This window comes from Psammomys obesus, unplaced genomic scaffold (genome assembly GCF_907164565.1).
Source record: "Psammomys obesus unplaced genomic scaffold, mPsaObe1.curated_primary_1811, whole genome shotgun sequence".
Classification (NCBI taxonomy): domain Eukaryota; kingdom Metazoa; phylum Chordata; class Mammalia; order Rodentia; family Muridae; genus Psammomys; species Psammomys obesus.
Genome location: NW_026585895.1, coordinates 29,858,378 through 29,883,049, shown reverse-complemented (window position 1 = coordinate 29,883,049; position 24,672 = coordinate 29,858,378). Strand labels below are relative to the sequence as shown.

Here is a 24,672-nt window from a genome sequence, read left to right as displayed (position 1 = left end):
AAAAACTGAAAGTAGTTTCCAAAGTAGATATGAAATTTCAGACACAGAAAGACATTTCATAGGGTATTAAATCTAATGCTTTGCTCCAAAGCCCAACAACAGGTTATTAAGCATTCCTTGGATGTCACTAGAAGAAAGAAAAAATGCTAAGACAGGGAATTTATATAGGCATGCTTAAGTTTAATATTAAAATATGTAAACAGGAAAACAGTATATACTTCTTTCTTTCGTTTCAAACAATTACAAATGAAACATTCCTACTTAATGGAAGCCAGGCACCTACTTCCTAGGCAGTATGTTCTTTGCTAATATTATAAATTTTAGGTAATCCAGTAAAACAATTCAAGTTTAGACTCTAATAAATGATCTCAATCTTATGCTCAAAAAAGACAAGACATAAACTAAATAAATTTAGCATTGTCTATGAGATACAATCTTTGAAAAGGACAGTGCTCCTTAAACATTTTGTTTAAACCACCGCTGTGGAAGATATAAGTATAGAGTTCACTCTTAATGAAGCCATGACTCAAACTCATTCATAAAGGTTTAAAAAAAATGGGGTAGATCTGGGAAAAGTTGGAGAAATGGGTTGAACGTGATCAAAATACATTGTGTTTTAAAAAGCAAGAAAACAATAGTAATAAACAACAACCACACACAACACTACGCCAACAGATCAGAATACTCTGATGCAAGCCGCAGGGCTTCCTTCACTAACGATTCATAAGCAAACAAACATCAGTACAAGGAACTGAAAACCAAGAAGCCTGTCATTACTGTCTGCCCTGTCACTGTTATGTGAGGAATTAAGCACTAGTGTAATTTGATCTTAAAATATCAATTTCCTATCCCTCTGTTTGCCACTCTCCAACACTGTTGCTGGGATGCTAATTCTTGAAACTGGATTTATGAACCACGATAGCTATGCACATCTAAAGAAACCCTGATTTGAGCCTTCTAAGTTTTATATTCCAAAGGAAGGTGGGGGTAAAAAAGGTCAGGCAGAGTGGCACACACCTTTAATCCCAGCACTCAGTAAGCAGAGGCAGGTGGATCTAAGTTCCAAAACAGCCAGGGCTACATAGAAAAAAACCTGTCTCAAAAACAAAACAAACCCCAATAATTCAAAAATCAAAAAGAAAATACCCAATATTACTTCTTAATGATACTGTAAAACTGACAGTATTATCTTTTCTTTCCAAGTTAAAGTGACAACTATTTTATGCTGTTAATTTGCAGCTTAAAAAAAAATTCAAACATATGGTCATTTATACTATAGGTACTAGAAATCTACTTTGTGATAAGCACTTTCTTTTCTTCAATATTAGCAAAAAACAAAAACAAACAAAAAAATAAAAATAAAAAACCAAACAAACCCTATCCGTTAAACACCATTAAGGCTTTTCTTTTTAATTAGTTTATTTATTGTTTACAATTTATTTACTTTGTATCCCTGTTGTAGCGCCCTCCTTTGTCTCCTTCCAATCCCCCCCTTCCACCCTCCCTCCCCCTTCTCTCCCTATGCCCCTTCCCTAGTCCACTGAGAGGGGAGGACTTCCTCCCCTTCTTTCTGACCCTAGCCTATCAAGTCTCATCAAGGCTGGCTGCATCATCTTCCTCTGTGGCTTGGCAAGGCAGCACCCCACTGGGGGAGGTGATCAAAGAGCCAGCCACTGAGTTCATGTCAGATAGCCCCTGTACTCCTTACTAGGGCACCCACTTTGAAACTGAGTAGCAGGTTTTAATAAGCCCATCCAGTTTTTATTTTTGTGAACACAGGAAAGACACAATTCTAAGTACTTACAGAATCCTTTCCAGTCTTTTTCTTAGGTGATTTGTGTTTTGATTCTGATCTCTGTCTACTTCTGTCTTTTTCACTTTCCCGATCTTTATCTTTTTTATCCTTCTCTCGTTCAGTATCTGATTCTGGAGAGTCCTATGTAAATAAAAACACATTCAGAATTTTGATAAGCACACCATTCTGTTACAAATTATTTATGCAGGTAATATTTAATAATATCACATTTATTAGGTTGGGTTTTGTAGAGAGGTAAAATTTAACTTGTTAACTCCAGGAAATTTTTTCTTTTAGGATTTTAAGACAGGGTTGCTCTGTGTAACCCTAGTTGTCTTAGAACTCTATTTGTACCCAGCATGGCCTCAAACTCAAGAGATCTGCCTATCTTTGCCTCACAAATGCTGGGATTAAAGGTGTGTGCTGCAACGCCCCACTTTGAACCCCAGGATTTGAAAGAATTTCTCCAGTGTTTATGGGAGAGAGGCAATACTGTTTCCTACCAGAAGGATAGATAACATTTGGATAGGGTAAAGAACCACTAGAAACTTCACTACTGGGCCTGGAGAGATAGCTCAGAGGTTAAGAGCACTGCCTACTCTTCCAGAGGTCATGAGTTCAATTCCCAGCAATCACATGGTGTCTTACAGCCATCTATAATGAAATCTGCTGCCCTCTTCCAGTGTGCAGGTGTACATGCAAACACCATATTAATTACATAATAAGTTAAAAAAAAAAAAAAAAAGAAACCTCACTACCAGGTTACATCTATTGTGTTAACTATAGAGAGTATTCATTATTTAGAACCCAGCTAAGCTCACACCCTTAGCTCCTGCACATTTTCATCAAGAACAATTCTAATGTATTTAAATCTGTGTAAGGCTGCTGCTGATTAGGCTGTTAATTTAATCATGTACAAGGTTGAAAAGTACATAATAAAATTTCTTCCTTAAAATTATTACTGAATTATTTAGAATGTTAGTGCTTAGTAAATAGTTCTGAATTATAAGTATTAGTGAGAAACATAAAAAACCAAAACAACTAATCTAATTCAATACATTTGTGGTAAAAACTCAGGCATCAACATCTTGTTTATGTTTTGTTTGAAGTTCAAGGTAGTTTTAATGAAAAATTAAGGTGAAGCACCCTATTCTGTTTTGTGTTGCCAAGCTGAATGACTACATAGAAATAGAGAAGGCCCTAAGAATCTTTTCTAGAGCAAAGCCTTGAAATTGTTAAAAACTAGAAACTACTTACAGATTTATGTCTCCTCTTTTTGCTTTTCTTCTTATGCTTTTTTGATTTCTTGTAACTTCTTTCTGTTGAGCACAGAAAGAAAATGAAAATGTCAGAGTATGAGGAAATCAAAGTGTCAAGATTTACTCAAATAAGAGAAATGCTCACCAGACTCAGCACTAGAAGAATGTTCTGAAGCAGAATGGGACTCTGACCGCTGTCTTTTTTTCTTTGAATGGCTGTCATCATCATCTGAATCTGATCCCTGAGTAATAGACATAAATCCAGTTACAATATTGTTTACAAATGTTCTGGTATACTGTGCCAGCTAATACACTTCCTTACCGATCGAGAGCGAGAGCGTTTCCTATGGTGCTTTTTGGATTTCTTAGAATGTTTCTTGTTCTTTGAATGATGATGCTGACATTCATGCTGGAGTGGCAAAAGGAAAACTTTTAAGAACTGCACTTGCTGTACACAGGCAATGACAAGGAAACATGACAAGTGCAACATATGAGATCTTCAAGAATACCCTAAGCAAGATAATTTAGGATAAGGTGCCTGGTAACTCTACAATGAATCGTTATTAATTTTTCCCTATTATTACTGGCTATTCTACACCTATTTATTTATATATCTAAACAATTTTACAAACTACTAATCAAATACTTTTTAAGAAATGACAAAGACTGAAAGGTGGGTAGGGAAAAATACTATGTCCCAGAAAGGTATATCTTTCAGTAATGATTAAATAAAATGTTTTCAGGCATCATTTTGCTGGCTAATCTGAATAGCTTAGGTTAGTAAGCTAGACCAAACACTGAGTTCAAAAACAAAAACAACCTCACAGGAATCTTTAAACTGAGATTTACAAAACCTATTCCTCTACATTTCATCCCAAGAAGCATTTCCTCCTTATTCCGACAGCGAATACTTACTTAACTACAGTTTGTGTCCTTAACACTTATTAAACAACTTATTGTGGATGGTGTGTGGTGGTGTTGGTTGATGGTATATGAAAGCAGGTAAGAAATAGTTCAGTACGTAAAGGCCAAGACCCAGGTTCTATTCCTGACATCCATAAGGTAGAGGGAGAGAACTCCTGGATGTTGTCTTCTGAGTTCCATATGCACGCTGTGATTTAAACATCATAAAATGATTTACACACGATCATATCTATGAGGCTACTTGGAAAGGAGAGGTGCTGCAGTAAAAGTTCCTTGTTCCTAGTATTTATACCCATGTCTCAAAAACAAAAATAAAAAACCCATGTATTTGGTCAAATAAATGGAAATGGAGTATCTGGCTAAGAAGGAACCCATCTTTTTCTCATTAAATGCTACCTTGAATTTATCAGATCTTACATTCTGAAGTGTTCAAACCTTTTCTATATTACTATGTTTAGAGTCATTTACCACCTTACTACATTACCTCTAGCCCAAATCACCAAAAACACATACCTGGAGATTCTTTGTATACATGTGTGTGTACCTGGAGATTGTGTATATGTGTGCACATTAGATGTGTGCCCATGCAGACGTGAGATGAAGACATTTGGTATTTTCTTCCATTGCTCTCAACCTTTTGCCTTTGCGACAGGGGTCCTTTCACTATATCACAAATTCCTTGTTTTGGCTAAGCTGGCTAGCTGCTAAGCACCCAAGATTTCCCTATGTCTACCCACAGGTGTTGGATATTCAGTTTTTTCAGGCTTGCATAGGAAGCACTCTTACCCACTGAACTATCTCTTCCCACCCTGAGAGTCTTGAATTTAGGAAAAGATAGGTAATTCACTCCCTAGTACACACCATCGCAAAACAAACTTCAAATGCTTTGGAATACACAAATTTTGATACATCGTTTCTGTGAGGTTCCAAGGTAATTCAAATGCTACTGGTCTAAGGTATAATGTAGTTTAAAAAAAGGTCAACAAGGAGCAGTCAAAGAGGCAGTTGGGAATCAATATGAAGGCCCACCTACATGAGTTCATGGTAACAGAGAAAACCATCTGTTAACACTGATATTAATCAAGGAAAAAAAAAAAAAAAAAAAAAGCCAAAGAAATAGCTAACACTACTACTGGTTAATTATCATGTCAACACTACAACAAACGTGCTATCTTTTGGACTGTTATAAATTGTTAACTGTCTAGAAGTAACTCCATAGTAAACTTAAAATAAAAAAAAAGCATGTATTTGTGCATGGTCTCAAGTGTTGTGCCTGCACATGAGCACATGCATGTTCATGCTTATGGAATCCATAAGTTTACAATGATTGTTCTCCACCTTACATTGAAGCAGAGTCTATCTCACTGGAAGCCAGAAAGATCCTGTTATCAGAGCTACACAAATTCTGTATCTAAGCTCCCTGAGTGCCAGGATTACAGGTAGTCTCTGCATTTTTTTTTTTTTTTTTTTTGAGTGCTGGGGGCATATGAATTCTAGGTCTCACACTTGCAGGTCAAGGGTTCTGTTGATTATTCACTGTTTGCTTAGCTTTATGTTGAACTTTTGAAAGCACTAGTAAGAGTAGTAACAGGCTGGACTCCCTTTACTGCAAAACTTATTTCATATTGTCATACTTTGCTTATTTGTAACTTCATAGACTTGCTATGAGAATTTAGTTCAAACATGTAAGCTACATTAATAAATGATTTAGCTCACAAAGTCATTAATAATTAGTTAATAATCACTCACTGGTCAATTCAGGATAATTTACAAGAGCCTATCCTGAAAACAGTCAAAATATTCCTACATAGAGTTACTTGATATCCCTTCCCCAGTGGTATTTTAATCAAAACCTACTATTTTTCCCATTGTTCCCCCCCCCCCCCAGAAAACTCTCCAGAATGTCTGAAAAACTGCTTTTTTTTTTTGTTTTGTTTGTTTCCCAAGAAAACTTTAGGATATTCCGAGGCTTAATTACTAGTCGATTTATGAGACTAAGAAACGAATTTCTATAACTATGAAACAAACAGCAAGTCTCTATCTGACACTAGCTTTAATAATCCATGCAAACCTGTTTTTCATTTGAAACAGTTCTACAGAAAGAACACATTCCTTGATCAGAACGGTAAAAAAAAGTAGTGCTTAACTATTTTAAATTCAAAGTTTCACCTTTTATGTCATAATAAACTAAGAATTACCTCAAGTACATGCATAAAATCTTTAAATATTCTTTTTCTTTCAGATTCTAGAGTTATGTCCTCAAATGCTGGTTCTTTCACAAATCTTTCCCGGATCTGGAAAGCAATGATACAGAATGAACATATAAATGCCAAGAAAATATTATCACGACTAAAGGAATCTGACCTATGGGTAAAACTATAATAAGTCTTAAAAGTGCATTTTTTTTTTCCTTTCAAAAGTTCTAAAATGGCATGACAGTAAATGCCTGGAGGCAGAGCTAAGTATATCTGAGTTTGAGGCCAGCCTGGCCTACACAGAATTCCAAGACAACCAGTGGTACAAAAAGAAACCCCTGTCCCCCTCTGGTGGTGTATTCAAACCATTTTAAAGACAGTATTCTTAAATTCAAGTCACAACTAACTTTTGACATATACAGTATGTTTTACAACTACTTTTGGCTTATCTTTGTGCCCGAGAAACTAATTAGTGTTATTGTCAAGTGTGAAACACAGTTCAATATGGATAATTTACAACCATACATACATCTTCCCAGACAGCATCCAGTTCTATTGGAGGAGCAGCTTGTTTCAACATACTCTTAAATGCAGACTCTTTTCGTTTCATTTTCCGAGCTTCCTCTTTTTCTCTTTCACGTTCACGGGCCTCTGCCTTTTCTAGTAACTATCAAAAAAAATCATATCTAATAAATTATGATAGTATAAGTCCTGTTTCAAACAAGTCACTATTCTTAAGTATTATCATATCATTTATAAATGTTTTAATTTGACCTCTAACAATGAAAGGTAAGATAGTACATCATCTTTGCACATTTTATTTATTTATAAATCCATTCACAGTATCTTACCCCACTGGCTTACAACTGTAAATACTTTTTAGATGAATGAGGTAGTTATCTGCAATAACTGAACTTACACTATTGAAAGCCAACTTGATATTTCCAGCATCCAAAGTAGTTGATCTTTTGGTTGAACTGATTATTGCCACAAAATCTTCGAAAGTAGTGTTTACTTCAACTACAAATCCTTTATCCTAAAAGCCAGAAATCTTGTTATAAATAACATGTAATTCCAAGAAATGAATCAATATTTTCAAATAGGTAAGAACACGTATTTTATTTACCTTCAGAATGTCTTTTATTATCTTTTTTTCATCATGATAACGTGCTTTAAGATCTTCAACATAAAACTTGAAAAGATCAAGTGCAGTTGATCCTAATGAAAAAACTAAAGAAGTCAAAAAGCTAGCTCTAACCAAGAGCTGCAATTACTTTTTGTTTGTAAAACAAACGTAAAATAAAGCACACATCTCCCATCCCCCAACACCTATGCTCCCACCACCCCAACCCCACATCAATTCCAACTACTATCTTAGGTTTGGAAAGAAAGAATCTCACCAGGCTGACCAAGCATATTAGTGAATCTAATGTCAGAACTAATAGTTGGATACAGTTCCATCCAAGAGGACATAGAATGTAGTTGTCCATGCTCATGCAATTCATCTAAAAATATCTGCAAGAAAAGAGAACAATTACATTTGAAAAAAAAATCATTAGAAATATAACAAACACATATGTTAAAAACTGCTGGCAAAACATAAAACACTTTTAGCAGTGTTACCTATCATGTTTAGGTGCAAAGAATATTTGTTATTTGAAGGGATCAAAATGCTTTTAGACTATCCTATTCTTCTAGTCTTCAGTTACCTGTCCCTTAAGACAAAAAATGATTTTGAGTTAAAGAAAAAAAAATCCACAAAACATTGTATATATATGTAACCATAAGTCATTAAGATAACTAAAATGACTGGAATTACCTATTCTCAAATGAGGCTAAAGAATGAGTTTGTGTATGTCCTGTAAAATACTGTTTTATCTAAATCTCAACTTGAAAGAGACAATCTCAGCATGTCCAAATTAAAAGAACAAAGATAATCCATAAGATGATGCCAAAGACTAAGTGCTAAATTTTACTTAAACAAACAAACAAAAAACACAACAAAACCTCCTGCACCGAAGGAAATAGTATAAATCACATTACTAACCCTCAAAAGTTAGTATGTAAAGAGTATTCTATCTTTAAGCCATTGCCTTTCTAAAATATTCCATAGGAAATTTATATGTGAAAACACATTTAAGGACCTCAAATGCACTGATTTATGATGTTCATAAATATTAAAAAAGGAAAGTAATGTAGCTACCATGGGTAGCTATTAAATGTGTTATTTAATAATCATTGGCATAATATGGAAAGTTAAAGGCTTGACAAATAGTTGAAAGTTAGACCTTTCAGATATGGATAAGGAAAATTTCAGGGTTTTTTTTAAGGCTTTTTCAGGCTGGACGTGGTAGTATACTCCGTTAGTCCCTGCACTCTGGAGACAGAAGTGCACCTGGATCTGTGCGTTCATGGCCAGCCTGATCTGTTTTCAATATACAGGACAGCCAAGCTACATGATGAAACCCTATCTCAAAAAAAAAAAAAAAAAAAAGCAGGTTTTCATAGATAAGTTATAAATAAATCTTTGGAAGGTGAAATAGGACTGAAAAATTACTGAGCTGAGTACCTTAAGGAATACCAATATAATGATTTAATAACCTGCTATATTAACATTAAACAAAAACCATGCTATATACATACCAACTTGATTTAAAGCTGTATTTTACACATAGCTGAAGGCCCATATGGCCTTTAATTACAATCTCTTGGCCTGCAGTTCTAGTATTTGGTACTCTATGTATTGTCTTACTTTCTATGACCCAGATTTCTAGTTAACAGTTATATTTATATCTATTTTAAATTTAAACCATTGTAAACTTTAAATCTTCAAAAAGGCATTAAGGCTTAAACGTTGCAAAAACCTAATAGTCCTCCTAAAACACCCTTCTTGTCACAAAGCTGATTCTCTAAATCTAGGTATAGGCAGGCTATTTTAGTGCTTACTGTGAAAATTAGACTGAATTCTGAAAAACTGAATATGAACAAAGGTGAGTAGCCTACACCCACAGCTTAAAAAAAAAAAAAAAAAAGTTTCTGTTTGTTTCTTCTCTATATGCCACTAATTGTGCCTCTACTTGTGCTCTATTTGTTTGGTTGTGTTTGCCTGTATTTCTTTGGGTGCTTTTATCGTTTCCTCTTTATGTGCCTCTAATATCTGGATAAGCCTAGAATTGAGATCATTTTCCTGTGTTTCTGGAGCTAAGCAAGGAGGACCCAGGGTAAGATGATCAATCCTCACTCAGAAAGGCAAACGAGATGGACCTCGGAAGAGGGAGAAAACAGGAAACAGGACAGGAGCCTACCACAGAGGACCTCTGAAAGACTACCCAGCAGTGTATCAAAGCAGATGCTAAGGCTCAGAGCCAAACTTTGGCAGAGTGCAGGGAATCTTATGAAAGAAGTGGGAGATAGAAAGACCTGGAGGGGACCAGGAGAGCAACAGAACGAAGAAATTTGGGCACCGGGGTTTTTTCTTAGACTGATATTCCAACCAAGGACCATGCATGGAGATAATCTAGAACGCCTGCACAGATGGAACCCATGGCAGTTCAGTATCCAAGTGGATTCCCTAGTAAGGAGAACAGGGAGTGTCTCTGACACGAACTCAGCGACCAACTCTTTGATCACCTCCCCCTAAAGGGGGAGCAGCCTTATCAGGCCACAGAGGAAGGCAATGCAGCCAGTCCTGATGAGACTTGATAGGCTAGGATCAGATGGAAGGGGATCTCTATCAGTGGACTTGGAGGGGATTAGGGGAAAAAGTGGGAAGAGGGGTTGGGAGGGAATGAGGAAAGGGGATACAGCTAGGATACAAAGTGAATAAACTGTAATTAATATAAAAACAAAACAAAAGAATGTTTCTGGAGATAGAGAGATAGCTCAGAGGTTAAGGGCACTGGCTGCTCTTCCAGAGGTCCTCAGTTCAATTCCAAGCAACTACATGGTAGCTCACAACCATCTATGAGATCTGGTGCCCTCTTCTAGCATACAGGTTTACATGCAGACAGAACACTGTGTACACAATAAATAAATAAATCTTAAAAAGAAAAAGATGTTTCTTTAGATCATTTTTAGGTTAAATGTGATCAAAGGATGATATGTGCGCCTAAGTAGGTAGCCAGGAACAATCTGAAAACTCACTAGTATTTATATGGCCCCATCAGTATTACTACATATTAAAACTTACCCTACATCTACTGGATCAAATTCTTAGGATGGGGCTTAATAATAATCTTCGTAGTCACAAAAGTTATGTTATACAGAACCACTAAAAAAAGCAACTTACCAGAACAACGAATTTCATAGAACAAGGGGTAAATTCCTGCCAATGGCTGTGATATTAGTAGTCAGTAACCACTGGCATGGTAGAGATGTTTTTAAAAAAGTCTTTACATGAGTCCAACATAAATGTTAGAGAACTATTTGAACAAATGTTCAAGAACTATTCCCCTAAAGGACAGCAACAGATCAGACTTATTTAAGCAACAAGCTTATTTAAGCCACTGCAACAATACTGTCACCCTAATACAGAGTTTAATAAAAAACTAAAGACTGTTTGTAACCAAGACTGCATGGTGTTAAATCCCAGCTCCATACTTAGTAGTTGGTGGATCTGGTCAAGTTACTTCATCTCACCAGGTCTTATCTCACCATTTCCTTATTTATCTGAATATACTTAACACAGCACATATATCCTTCAAAGCACAGCTTCAAAAACACAGGTTATACAAGCAAAATACCTTAGCCAGAGGTTGTGGAATTTATCTGAAATGCCTGCTCTTGGAAGGTGTAGACAGAAAGATCAGGAGTACAAAAGTAGTCTGGGCTACATACCAAGTCTAAGTCCAGCCTGAGTTACCTAGGATCCTATCTCAAAGAAAACCCATAAAAATGTAAAGAGCAAAAATTCATTTCTTTGTAATGGGAGGAATACCACTGGAAGTGAAAAACAAGCCACTGACTACGGAATATACTTTAACTCCCATGTAAAGTGCTTACTTATGTTCCATGCCTAAACTTTAATACAGCACGTACTTTAGGAGCCACACATCAACTGCTACCAGGCACTTTTCACTCACCTTGTTTCCACTTAGTTCTCATGATATTTTTCTCAGCTAAAACTTTATGCTCAAGTTAAACAATGTTTTCTGCAGCCTGCAATATTACTCCTCACATCCAAGAATAAAAATATAATTATAAAAATTCAACATATATAGTCACCCAAAAAGCCTAAGCAATGAACTGGATACAAGTATCTCAAGACTGTTTTGATCCTTGTTGAAAGTCAATGTCTATAAATCACAACCAAGCCAGAAAAGGCATTTTTCTATTACCTGAAAAGATTCCCTATTTTTACGCTGCCGCCTCCTTTCTCTCAACAAAGTCTTCTGCTTTTCTTCTTCTTCTTCCTTTTCTAAAGCCCGGATGTGCTCCTCAAAGCATATTAATGCATCTTCTTTATCCATATCTAAATATTTTTCCAATAAAAAATAAAAATAAATGTGAAATATTAACAAAGAGCACATGCACACTGCAAAATAAACTGGCTAACAGAAGCATTGTCATGTTAACCCAAAAAAGTTTTTACTTTTTAAAATTTTCTTAGTTCAAGAGTTCTGTATAAATTTTAATATTCATCCCCCTCTCCAATTTTTCACAGATCTACCCCCCATTCATCCACCTAACTTGGTTGCCCCCAGTTCCTTTTACTTATTTTAAACCCATCAAGACAAATTTGTTGTGCTCACATATTCTTGAATATAAGGAATATGGTCAATTCATTAAAGCTACAGTCTTGAAGAGAGCACAGCCTCTCCCTCTCCAGCAGCTATCAGTTGCTAATAGCTCTACAGCTAAGTGGGATTTTGTGGTCAACTCCCATCTCCATGCCAGCATTTGGTTTGTGAGTTCATAAGTGCAGCTGCCTTGCTGTGTTCAGAAGACAACAGTGATCTAATGGTTGACTTATTACATAATTAAAGAATTATCTCTTAAAGGTAACTTAGATTGGGGCTAGAGGGATGGCTCAGTGGTTAATAGCACTGGCTGTTCTTCCAGAGGACCGGAGTTCAACCAGCAACCACATGGTGGCTTTCAACCATCTGTAATGTGCATGAAAACAGTGTTTATATATAATAAAATAAATAAATCTTTTAAAAATTGGTAACTTAGTCCTCTCCTTTCCTAAATCTAAATTTAAAATTAAATTAGAAGGAATCCATTTGAAAATAAAGCATTTTCTTCAGAAATGGACAAATCATTGTGTAAAATTTAGTTACTAACTGCATAAAGTCAGAGTAATTCTGATTTCATACAAAAACTGATAATAAATCTGTGACTACTTGTCACTATTTTTCTTATATAGTTACTGTTCTTACTCTGTAACTCTTCATCTTCTGCAAATGTTGGATTATCCATCAGATACTGCTGGGCTTCAGACCAAGTAGTGGAGTACGTAACATTAGCCATATTGTCAAGTATGTTTTTTAAGGCTTCCCAATTTCTCTTCCTTAACTGCTTTGCTTGTTCCTACAACAAACATTTAAATAGACCTTTTAATAGTCAAACAAGGTATCTGAATTGCAATCACTTAATTCCTTTAAGTTCTAACTAATCCTTACCTTCAGTTTTTCCATCTCTCTTTGAAGTCAGAATCTAAGAATTGTATTTGTTTTTATATCCTCAATCCATATACTTAACAGGATGCAGTACAGACACAATTTATAAAAAGGGCTACTGTGTAGTCACAGCATGTAAATACCAAAGTCTTCAACAACAACCAACTATGTTTAAATTTTTAGTAATAACTACACTATCATCTATGAATCCTTTAAGACCATATACAGAGCAATCAAGGATGTGGAGAAAGGGGAACACTCCATTGCTGGTGGGAGTGCAAACATGTACAACCACTTTGGAAATCAATCTGGCGCTTTCTCAGAAAACTGGGAATAGCCTACCTCAAGACCCAGCTATTAAACTCCTGGGCATACACCCAAAAGATGATCTACCATACAACAAGGACAGTTTGCTCAACCATATTCATAGCAACATTATTCGAAATAGCCAGAAACTGGAAACACCCGAGATGTCCTTCAACCAAAGAATGGATAAAGAAACTGTGGTACATTTACACAGCCATTAAAAACAAGGAATTTGCAGGCAAATGGATGGAACTAGAAAAGATCATCCTAAGTTGAGGTAACGTAGACCAAGAGAGACACACATGGTATATATTCACTTATAAGCAGATTTTAGTCATATAATACAGGATAGACATACTACAATGAACAGACCACAAGAAGATAATTAATAAAGAAGACCCAAGGGAGGATAAGTAAATCTCACTCAGAAAGGGAAATAGAATAGAAGGCAGTAGTAGTTGAAGAGCGGGAACAAGGTAGAAGAGGGAATGCACACAGAAATAAGAGTGGAGATCAGACCTGGGGAGAGTAGGGGCTGGAGGGCAGAAGGCATGCAGAGAAAAGAAAAAGGGTGGATGGGGGCATCTCTGAGACAAGCTGCAGACCTAAATCAGAATAAGGCCTCTAGGAGGATATGATGGGGACTCTAGCAAAGACTCCTAGCAGCAGGGCCATGGAGACTTAAGAGGATACTCTTATCTAGATAAGAACCCTAGTGGATGGAGGAGATCCACCAACCCACCCACAAAAACCTCAGTACAAAGTAAGATAGAACAGATAGAGCAGAGACTGAGGGAGTGTCCAACTAATGCCTGGCCCAACCCTAGACCCCACCCACGGAAGAAAGCCAGCCCCTATCACTATTAACAATACTTTGCTATGCCTGCAGACAGGTGACAGTTGTCTTCTTAGAACCTCGCAAAGCACAGGGAGTCTACTAGAGAAGAGGGGGGGGGGTGAAGATAAGTGGACCTAGAGGTGACAAAAGTTCCACAAGACCATCAGAGACAATCACCTAGGGCCCAGAGATCCTTGTGGAGTCTGAAGCACCAACCAAGGACAATGCATGGTCTGGACCTAGGTCCTTGACTTATAAGCAGCTGATGGGCATCTTAGGCTTCATATGGGCCCACAAGTTAGGGAGTGAAAGGTATCTCTGACATGGACTATGTTGCCTGCTTTTTGATCACTTCACCTGATGGGACTGCTCTACCAGGCCACAAAGGAAGAAGACAAACTCAGTCCTCATGTGAATAGATGAATGGGATATCTTTGTGTGTGGGGGTCTCCTATTCTGAATAGGGGAGAGGAGGTGTGGGAGAACGGTTAGGACTAGGAGCGAAGAGAGGGGCTTATGACTGAGATGTAAATTGAATTAATAAAAAATAGAAAAAAGCTAGATGCAAAAAAATTTTATAGCAATAAATCAGTACTTACTACTCATTACTATGTTTGAAAAAGAGGGAAAAAAGATTGAGTTACTCATTTTACCTTTTAACATAGCTTCCAATGAACAGATATGATGAACAACACACACTATTCAAATTAAACAAAAAAAACCCCCTGCATTATAACTTTTACTCATTTAAAATAAGTTATTTAGAATGTTGAAATAGTAATAATTTAAAAAGTACCTTTTCTTTCTTTGAAAGGAAGAATAAAACATCTTCATAGATTTCAAGACGATCACGCTCTGATATTGCATTCCAAACTTCCATCTCCCCAAACATTTGCTCAGCTTTTCTAGTGATTATGAAATCAAATGTTACTTCCATAAAGCATCAGTACAATTTTAGACCCCCTTTTCAAAGACAGTCCATGAACATTCTCTCCACTGTTAAGTTCACAAATGCATTATTCAGGAACACTTCATGATAGTAAATAAATTAACAGAAAAGAAAAAGCCTCTTTTTTCTCTTAAGATAATTTTCACATTACGGCATCTTCTGCAGACTTTAAAACAGGTAACAGTTAATGGAGTATGTTTATTCCCTAATTAATACCTGAGGCAAACTCAAAATTACTGATTTTTTGAGGACATCTTAGGAATGTGCCATATCCTCATTTACATAGCTTTTTTCATTAGTATCTATTTCGTATGAGTTAGCAAAAAGTATGACAGAAACAACAGGGGAAACTGTCTACATCATTACAAACCATACTTGTATCTAGTCGTAGAAGTCATTTTCTCATGATTTTCAAGAAAACGCTGAAAGGATTCTTTAGCTTCTTTGTATTTTGATCTTGCTTCTTCTTTTTCCTCTTTCTCTGTCTGGACTTTATAGGCATTAAAGGCCTGCTTTTTCTCACTCAGCTTTGCTAAAGCACTAAATAAAAATATCATATAACAATAAACAATGGTTAAAAAACCAAATGTTAGTGCTTTGATACTAATATTTGATACATATATTAATATATTAACATATATAACATTTGATACATATATTACATGATACATATGTTAATAAAATTTCTATAATTTATTGAAGATATAAAATGATTCTAAATAGCAATTTCTAGTCTAGTCTTTTTTTTTTTTTTAAAGATTTATTTATTGTTTATATGGCATTCTGCCTACACATCAGATCTCATTATAGATGGTTATGAGCCACCATGTGGTTGCTGGGAATTGAACTCAGGACCTCTGGAAGAACAGCCATTGTTCTTAACCTCTGAGCCATCTCTCTAGCCCTCCAGTCTAGTCTTAAAATGATTCTGATTTTATCTGTTGCAAGGTGCTCAAATTGTAGGACAAGCTTTTTGGATTTCTGGCTATAGTACATATAAAGTTCTTCTACATAGCTATGAACAGCTGTTAAGTTATACTGCATTACATGATATTAAATGCCCTAAGATTAATGTAAAAAGTAAACTTATATTATTACCTGTACCGAGGATCATTAATGATCATTTTCATAGCTTGTTCCCATGAAGCATTAGAGGGTACCCGCTGAAAATAATTTAAAGGAAAAATTAAAATTTCACACAAGAACAAGTAGAACAGTCATTGCAACTATCAAGCACCTCCCTTTGCAGATTTTTTAGTCTAAATCTTTTTGATGAAGAAATTGTCATATATACTTATTGACTGAAAGAAACTTCACACTGAAATTGAAATATTTTTGCATTAGAACACAAACTAAAAGTAATGATTTAAGTTATAAAAAAAATCTTATATATCAAAGCAAAAATTTGCTTGTGAAATACCTTGTTGAGTAGCACAAAAAACATTCAATTAAAACATGATAAATTTAATTTGCTTTCAGTTACAATAGTTCAAGAGATTAGTATTTTAAATAAAGGTACCAAAGTGAACATTTATTAAGAAATTATTACGTTACCAAAAGAAATCTGCAATACCTTTTCTTTCAGTAATTCTTTAAATGCTTGCTTTGCCTCCTCCTTTGTATTCCAAGTATATGTTTTTTTTGCTGGTTGACTCTCTTCCTCTTCTTTTTTAGGAGTAAAACTAGACAGAGATAGAGAGAGAAAGTCAACCATGTTATTCATAATTTCAGTAACTATTTTCTGCTTAGAAAAATCTCCATATTGTTGAAATGTTTGATGTTGACCTATGACTTCATAATTTTAGAAGTTTCTTAGATGAACCTTAAAAATATAACTGAAGACAAGAACATAAAGCTAAAAATTTCTGAAATGTCAATTAGCAAACCCTACATAAATGCCAAAGTCTAACATGGAACTGTACTAGGTAGACTTGTGTCACTAGTCTACACGTTAATAAATGGATTATATTCATTCAGATGTTTCACATTTAATCCCTGACATTTTTGTACATGTACATAAAAACTAAAAGCAATATGGAGAACAATCTAAGTGATCTCTTAGCAAAATCCACCTCAGTTAATTTTGTAAACATTGCATGAACATAATCTGTCCACATGTTTTTGAATGATAATGTACTGGCATAAGCGCCCAATCACTCTACAACACAAAAGAGCCAAAATAAATATTATTTATAATATTGTGAAAAAGACTGCTGAATACTGATTTTAAAAGGAATTAACATAATATAGAACTACCAACTACTTGTTTGGTGTCCAACACTAAATTTAAAAAAATTTAGTTCAACATAAAAATGATGGAAATAATACTGTAACAGATCCTGCATAAGAATGTAATATATGTAAATATATCACACTTTAATTGTCCTTACATAGAAATTGATTCAAATTATTAAAAAATCATGACTCGTGAACTATACTGGTATGATGCCAAGAATGAAATCTCATTAAAATTATGAAAAAAATTACTCTTGATATTCTGCATTCATATAAATTAATGCAATAGTATAAAAATAATCATATAAACCTATCTGTGATAAACATATATTTCTCATTATTTGTGAAGTAATTTAACTATGTATTTAATACATGCACTATTTACTAAAACAGAAATATATTATTTAAGAATATGTACAAATTACATGTAATTATCATACCAAGTGACATGAAGTATTTTGAACATATCAGTATTTCAGTATTCAAAATGTTTGAGTATAAAAGGTAGAAGGATGATATCCCAAAAGTTTACATGAGATGTCATCACATGACATGGTCATCACATGACATGAACGACCTTTATGGATGCAAATAAATGTCTGAAACATACACATGTATGTAAATGTATGCAAGTACACACCATGCCAAATGCTTAAATATGTGTGTATAAGTATGTGTACAAGAAAATAGCTGTACAGCTAAAGTCAAAAGTGTAAGGAAAATGTAACCTTTACTCTTGTCTCTATACCTTCTCATTTTTAAAAAATATCTTAGTATTAAGTTATACAGCGATTTGTGAAATTAACATGAAAGAAGAGAAGGAACATTTACAGTAATCAGTAGAGAGATAAAGGCAATTGACTAAACATTAACTGGATAACAGTGCTTGGTCAGATTAGTTATCTGTTTATACCTTGTGTATCTTAGATTATATGGTAGAAGATTCCTCTATAAAGTGCCTTCTCTTATCTGAGGCATTTTTCAACAAAGCCGTTCATATTTTCCAATTTACTTATAAAAAGCTGAAAACCAAACACCACTAATAAGAAAAAAAAAAAGTTTAATTCTACTCTATTTGGCAGAGCTTCGAAAATTCAGCTGTATGTTCAACAACAATCTACACTACTTTTTGGAAGAGCTGTACTAAGCACATACACAAAGGAAAAACAAACACATCCCTCAAAAAAAATAAACAGACCAGGAGATGATACCAAGCCTTTATTTAAAATACTGAAAGCTCGGAAACTGCTTTTCCCCCACTTTATCCTTGATTTTGAGTTCATAAAGTACAATGATAGATGTACATAACATGTATTACTTTAAATTTGTGCCTTACCCTATACTGAGTGCTAATCAAGGTAAGATTACACCTCTGAGAAATTATTTTCAATGGTTTGGTGGTATACCTCTGAAATTCACCTTTTCATAACTGATCAACTATAGGAAAACCTGAGGTCTTTACTTAAACACTTAATGATCATTGACTAAATTAACTAACCAGTTCTTATATTTTAAGTCAGGCATTTAGAAGTCTGAGTTACTAAACTTACTCAGTTACAGTTTCTTGTTTAGATGGTTCCTCTCCAGTATTACTAGACATATCACCACTTAGTTCTTGAATAGCTGTGGTATTAGCAAGCTGTGCTTGCTCCTCAGTTGATACAGTTACTGTAGTTTCATTATCTGCAGCAGTAGCAACAATGGAAGCAACTTCAGGTTCAGGAGCAACTGGAACACTGCCCACAGTATTAGTAGGTGTGGTGGAAGTATTGGCATTAGCAGCTGCAGCAGCTGCTGCAGCAGCTGCAACAACAGCAGCTGCTGCTTCTGCAGCAGCTATGGTGCTCATAGTGGTAGGAATTTCTGTGGTAGGAACTGGGGCTGTTGATGTTGTAGAACATTCTTCTTGCTTGCTATACATTAAAAGAGAGGAGGGGGGCAGGGGGATGGGGAGAGAACTGGTTATTTCAATAATGTAACAGTAAAGCTAAATAAAGCCTATTACAAAATCGTAACACTAAAGAAATAATCAAAGGGCTAAACAAATCCACTGACAGTAAACTAAAAAGCCACCCCATAAGATCACATAATAAGACTATACTAATTTTATGTTTGTTTTGAAGAATATCTAGCTATAATATCTAGCCTAGCCGAGGCTGGGCTCAGATTCATGAAGCTTGGCCTTCATGTATGTTACTACTTCCAGTTTCTACCATTATTTGTCTTCAGGAAACCTGTAGAAAACAGTAACATGTAATAGGCATCGATATAAATGCTTGTATCTTCTAACTGCCAATTACTTCAATAAAACCTCAATTTGTTGGTTTGCATAACATTTGACATGTATCAAAAATTCTCATAAGAACTCTAAAATCTACAAGGGACACTTTGTAGGCTGGAGATATATAGCTCAGTAGTTGATTGCTAACAAGTGCAAAGCCTTGGTTCCATTCATCAAGACCACAAAAGAAATTTAGAGTAATGGAGGAGATACAGTTACTCTACTCATTCCCAAATAAGAAACTTAATTCACGAAAAATGCATTCCATGTTGAAGTACTTACTTGTCTAACAAAGCATACATTTAAGTAAATATACTTCCTTTTTAATCCCCACCATAAAACCTTACAAAGACATCAAACCTTTAGCCTAATCCTGTTAATAAAAAATAAATAAACAAGAATCCTATAAAAATTGACAAATTTGTAAACCATAGTGATTTTCAAAATTGCTTACCTGCTTTCTTCAGCTTTGATCATGGCTATTAAAGAAAACAGAAAAGTTACCAACTAGTTTTTAAATATAAACACTGAACACAAACTATGAAATGAAAATATCATAACCTCATAGAATTTAATTTACCACCTGAAAAGCAATTTAAAGCTTCCTTTAAAGGGCAAGTGTTTGCCTTAGTTTCAAAGCCTCAATACAACCAAAAATTTTACAACAGTGATTGTTGAGCAATCTTTTCCAAATCTGGTGTTTCCAAAGGCTACTAGCTTTGTAATCACTCTATGAAAATATTAGTAATTTAGGGATACAATGCTATTGTCTCCAGGAATGAGACTACATAAAAAAACAAAAAAACCAAAACAAAAAAAATCCCCTAAATTTAAATTGGTATCAATTTTAAATTCCGGTCCACTTTTCATACTAACACTAAAACAAGGAGATAAGCAGCTACGCAAACCAACAATTTGTAGTCATATCAGAAATGAGCTTGATACTCTGTAACAATTTGGGACTCTACTGATAACATTATTATAAGTTCATGCTCAGACAATTTAGACAGAGCTTTAAAGACGAGCACTCAAAATTTGTTTGCATTCTAGGCTTAGGTAAATTTATAATTTGGTGGTATGACATGTATCTTTAATTTCTTCTCACTAGGGAATGAGGTGCCCCATGTAAATAATGATGTAAGTGTAATACTATGAACATATTTTAAAACTTATTACTCCTTAAAAGAAAATATTTCTGAAAATCTATATTTAGATGAAAAAAAGCCCACATAAAAGGTTATCATAAATACTATGATCTAACACATAAAAAAGCTAAGTAAATGCACCTAATATGGCAGCATTGTTCTTTACATTGTTTACTGTCAGATGTTCCATGTTTTTATTAACCCTGCCACTTCCCTATAACCATTTACTTAGCTAATCTAGACAGTTAATAAGAGATTATATTTTAAGGAGAGTAAAGTAACTTAATTCTTATTCAGAGCACAAAGCCTACTATTTTAATCTGAGTATTGTTAGATAATAATCTTTCCTAAATTTTCAAAGGTATTGAGTAGCTGACAATGTTGAAAGCTTTCCTTCTATAAATAAAATATATTTAACTTAACTTTCAGATAAAAAAAATTAATACTATTTTTCATGATATTAAAAAGAGTATCAGCATTAGGTATAATATTATAATGTATGGACAGAACTGATTCAGGATCAACTACCAGCTACTATCACTATGAAGCTTAGTCCCATGTCCCATGTATGCACCAACATTCTGGGCAATCCCTGTGAAAGTTTGTATGTGAACTTGTTCAACATTCATGTTTATTTAAAATACTAAAGTACAAAACTGTAAAATCTATAAGCTCATTTATAATATAACTCTTAAATAAAAGAGATTTTTTTTGAATTAATGTCTTTCACTGCAGATTTATTCATTCATGGTTAGTGAAAATTAGTCACATACTCTAAATGTTAAGTGTAACAGAAAATGAATTATCAAAGCAGCTCACCATGCAGGTTTGATTTTGTAATAAGACCTCCAGCAACAATGGTATTCTGGTATCCTAGTTTCAATGGAATCAAATCAAATAAAAGTCTATTTAAAATCTATAGAACTGAGATCTAGAGCAACAAAAAAATAAGAGCCCATAAAACTGTTACATCATTTAAAATGTGCACACAATTTAATAATAATAATAAAAAGGAATAAGGTCTTAGTTTGAATAATCCTATTCAGGGCAGACTGTTTCCAGGTGACTGGCACATATGTAACAACTTCCCAGTAGAATTGTTTTCCCATCTCACCTTCAAGATCTTCAAGTTCCTTAGGTTTGGCCCAGCGAGACTCTTTTGTTTGAGAATTATAGTAATAAGGCTTCCCAGAATCAGATTTGTACTCCTTCCATGGGCATTTAGACAAAAGTTGCTAAAGAAGAAAACAACTTTCAGCAAATAGTAACATACTCAACATCACTGACCATCCACACTATTTTTCACTAGACAGTGTATACCTGTATAATTCTAAATACTGTGGCATGATTAAATCTCATTTAACTTTTAACAACAGTACAGAAGTTAGATTCTTCTCCATTAAAGAATGCTACTTGAAGAGAAAGTAACTGATCAAAGATAATAATACTTATTAGGAAGCACAGGGATATGTTAAAGCCAAGTACCTAACTGAAATTCAAATGTATGTGTATTCCTACTTTCTTCACCATAGGTAAAAACTGTCATCCATAGTTACTGAATGGGAGGTTCATATATTAATACAAATAGGAAATTTGGGAAAAAGTGAAATCTGACTCATCTATCCTCATGTTTTAGTTTCATAGTCAATTGTTTCTTACAACCCTATATGGATTATATATGTGAGAAAATAATGAAGGTATGTAAAAACTAGTATATAAAGCTAATGTATAAAAATCAATTTTAAGTGCCTTTAAATTGAAGTAGCTCTGTATGTGAGCATGTGTATATGAACGAGAAATAAATATTATCTATCAACCTTCCTTCCGAAACATTGTATCCATATTAAACTACTTGGGTCAGGCTGCATAGAAAAATATATTCACTGTCTTATTATGTTCTTTAGTTAAGAGAAGTGAAAATAGAATACTACTGGCTAAGTAAAACATTCTTCACTAAAAAAACAAAAACAAACAAACAAACAAAAAAACACCTCTTTCTGAACAAGACTATTAAAACATATGTAACTCTAATGTAAAATGTATTAAAACATATGCAACTACAATGTAAAACATTGCTTAATTTACTGCTTAAATTATAATTTTATCATATTTATGTATTTTGGATGGTGAGATGTATTACCATTCAAAATACATCCACAAAATACGTCCCACTTCACAGGCATTTCCACAAAGAGAAAATATTCTACTCTAAGACAGTATTTTATAGGTTACTTAATTTTATTTTTTAGAAACCCATGGTTAACTGGAGCTGTTCATATCTTCTAAAAATCACACAGGTCATACTATATTGGGGAACTTGATTTCCCCTTCAATTTATTCCTTTTTTTTTTTTTTTTTTTTTAAATAAGCAGGGATTTTGTGTAGCTTTAACTATCCTGGACTCACTTTGTAGACCAGGCTGGCCTTGAACTCACAGAGATCCGCCCGCCTCTGCTTCCCTGAGTGCTAGGATTATAGACATGTGCCACCACGCCTGGCCTTCAATTTATTCTTTAAGATACCTCTGAACATAGGACAATATTAAACAAAGTCTATCCAAAGTCTATTCTTGATTATTTTAACTACAGTAACCCTCTCCACTCAATGTCTTTATTAACTTGTTTCAGACAAACAAAAACTGCTTTTTTGAGCTTAATACAAAATTCTGAGAAACATAGCCAAGCTACGTAACAGCCCTAATTCCTATTCTTCAAACATTTACCTCAGCAGGTGTTTTAAGATCATCTGGCTTTTCCCAGGTAGACTGTTTTGTTTCAGTATTATAATAGTAAGTCCTTCCATCAGGCGATTTATGCTCTGTCCACATTGATTTCTAAAAAAAGTGAAAAAAAAATTGTTATGTAAACTATCCAACAATGAATATCCATGAATGAGAAAGTAGCAAGCATGTGAATACCAAATTTAAGTATAAAACGATTGTATTTTATTTAAAAGTTCAAATGATCTAAAATAATATCAATGGAAGTAGGAAAAAAAACGGAAAATAAAACATTTAAAAACAGTTCAAAAGTAGAATCGATCAATTAAGGTTTTAGGACTGTCATGACTACTCTCAGAAGAACAGTAACATTTTACCTGGATAATAACCAGGTAAAATGGATATAACCTAGGACCCCTGCTCATATGTAGCCCACAGCAGAGCAATATCCAGGTGGATTTCCAAGTAAGGGGAACAGGGTCTGTCTCTGACATGAACTCAGTGGCTAGCTCTTTAACCGCCTCCCCAATGGGGCAGCAGCCTTACCAGGCCAGAGAGGAAGAGGAAGACAATGCAGCCAGTCCTGAAGACCTGACAGGTTAGGGTCAGAAGGAAGCGGAGCAGGACCTCCCTATCTATGGACTTGGAAAGGGGCATGGGAGATAAGAGAGGGAGGGTGGGATTCGGAAGCAATGAGGGAGAGGTCTACAGCTGGGAGGTAAAAAATGAATAAACTGTAATGAATATAAAAAATAAAAAATTAATTAAAAAAAGGATAATGAAAAATATTTTAAAAATCAGAACCTTATATTGTACAAATTACTGATAATTAAGGGTAGGAATAAAGTAAAAACAAAACATTTTACCTTTTGTAAAAAATAATACTCTAGGAATATAAATATCTATTCCACTGGATAAACTATACAAACCTAATGATCTAATATAGGTATGTAAATCATGTATTTATCTAGTCTAAATAAAAAAAAATACTTGGACAATGTTAAAAGTTTGCAAAACTGAAAAAAAAAATGTTTTATTGCAAAAACCACCAGCGAAAATAAAAAATAAATTTAAGTATGACTAGTTGTATGTAAAAACACAAATATGTGAAGTCCAGGCTGGTAGCATGGGTTACTCTGGGCAAAAAGGAACATATGCAAGACACTTTAGTGAAAAAAAAAAAACATTGGAGGAGGAAAAAAAAACAAAAACAAAACCAAGAAAATGACTCTAAATGTATTATCACTTAACTAAGATATATGCTAGACCCACCTATGTATATATTAACTCATTTGTATAATGCATAAATATTAAAAATTACACTGGATAAGACCTTTTTTTTTTTCAGTTGCTCAGTTACGGCATCCACTGGAACATCAATAACACTGGTGATTATTGGTGATTAA

At 34.4% G+C, this 24,672-nt stretch overlaps 1 protein-coding gene across 9 annotated transcripts in view; it reads right to left on the bottom strand.

Annotated features, from left to right (window-relative positions):
* Prpf40a (pre-mRNA processing factor 40 homolog A) overlaps positions 1 to 24,672 on the bottom strand; it is a 46,923-nt gene that overhangs the window by 2,496 nt on the left and 19,755 nt on the right. For 3 of the 9 annotated variants that reach the window (XM_055600152.1, XM_055600143.1, XM_055600147.1), the window contains 20 exons: positions 23,270 to 23,380; positions 21,662 to 21,782; positions 21,367 to 21,420; positions 19,857 to 19,881; positions 18,672 to 19,034; positions 16,460 to 16,568; positions 15,985 to 16,049; positions 15,262 to 15,426; positions 14,734 to 14,842; positions 12,554 to 12,704; positions 11,510 to 11,643; positions 7,574 to 7,688; positions 7,300 to 7,403; positions 7,093 to 7,209; positions 6,703 to 6,840; positions 6,177 to 6,272; positions 3,377 to 3,463; positions 3,200 to 3,296; positions 3,053 to 3,114; positions 1,805 to 1,936 (listed from right to left, as the gene is read on the bottom strand). In XM_055600152.1, the coding sequence (XP_055456127.1) occupies positions 1,805 to 1,936; positions 3,053 to 3,114; positions 3,200 to 3,296; positions 3,377 to 3,463; positions 6,177 to 6,272; positions 6,703 to 6,840; positions 7,093 to 7,209; positions 7,300 to 7,403; positions 7,574 to 7,688; positions 11,510 to 11,643; positions 12,554 to 12,704; positions 14,734 to 14,842; positions 15,262 to 15,426; positions 15,985 to 16,049; positions 16,460 to 16,568; positions 18,672 to 19,034; positions 19,857 to 19,881; positions 21,367 to 21,420; positions 21,662 to 21,782; positions 23,270 to 23,380 (2,355 nt within the window). The remainder of the gene's footprint in view (positions 1 to 1,804; positions 1,937 to 3,052; positions 3,115 to 3,199; positions 3,297 to 3,376; positions 3,464 to 6,176; positions 6,273 to 6,702; positions 6,841 to 7,092; positions 7,210 to 7,299; positions 7,404 to 7,573; positions 7,689 to 11,509; positions 11,644 to 12,553; positions 12,705 to 14,733; positions 14,843 to 15,261; positions 15,427 to 15,984; positions 16,050 to 16,459; positions 16,569 to 18,671; positions 19,035 to 19,856; positions 19,882 to 21,366; positions 21,421 to 21,661; positions 21,783 to 23,269; positions 23,381 to 24,672) is intronic. The other 6 variants (XM_055600144.1, XM_055600148.1, XM_055600145.1 and 3 more) reach the window with 3 other exon arrangements.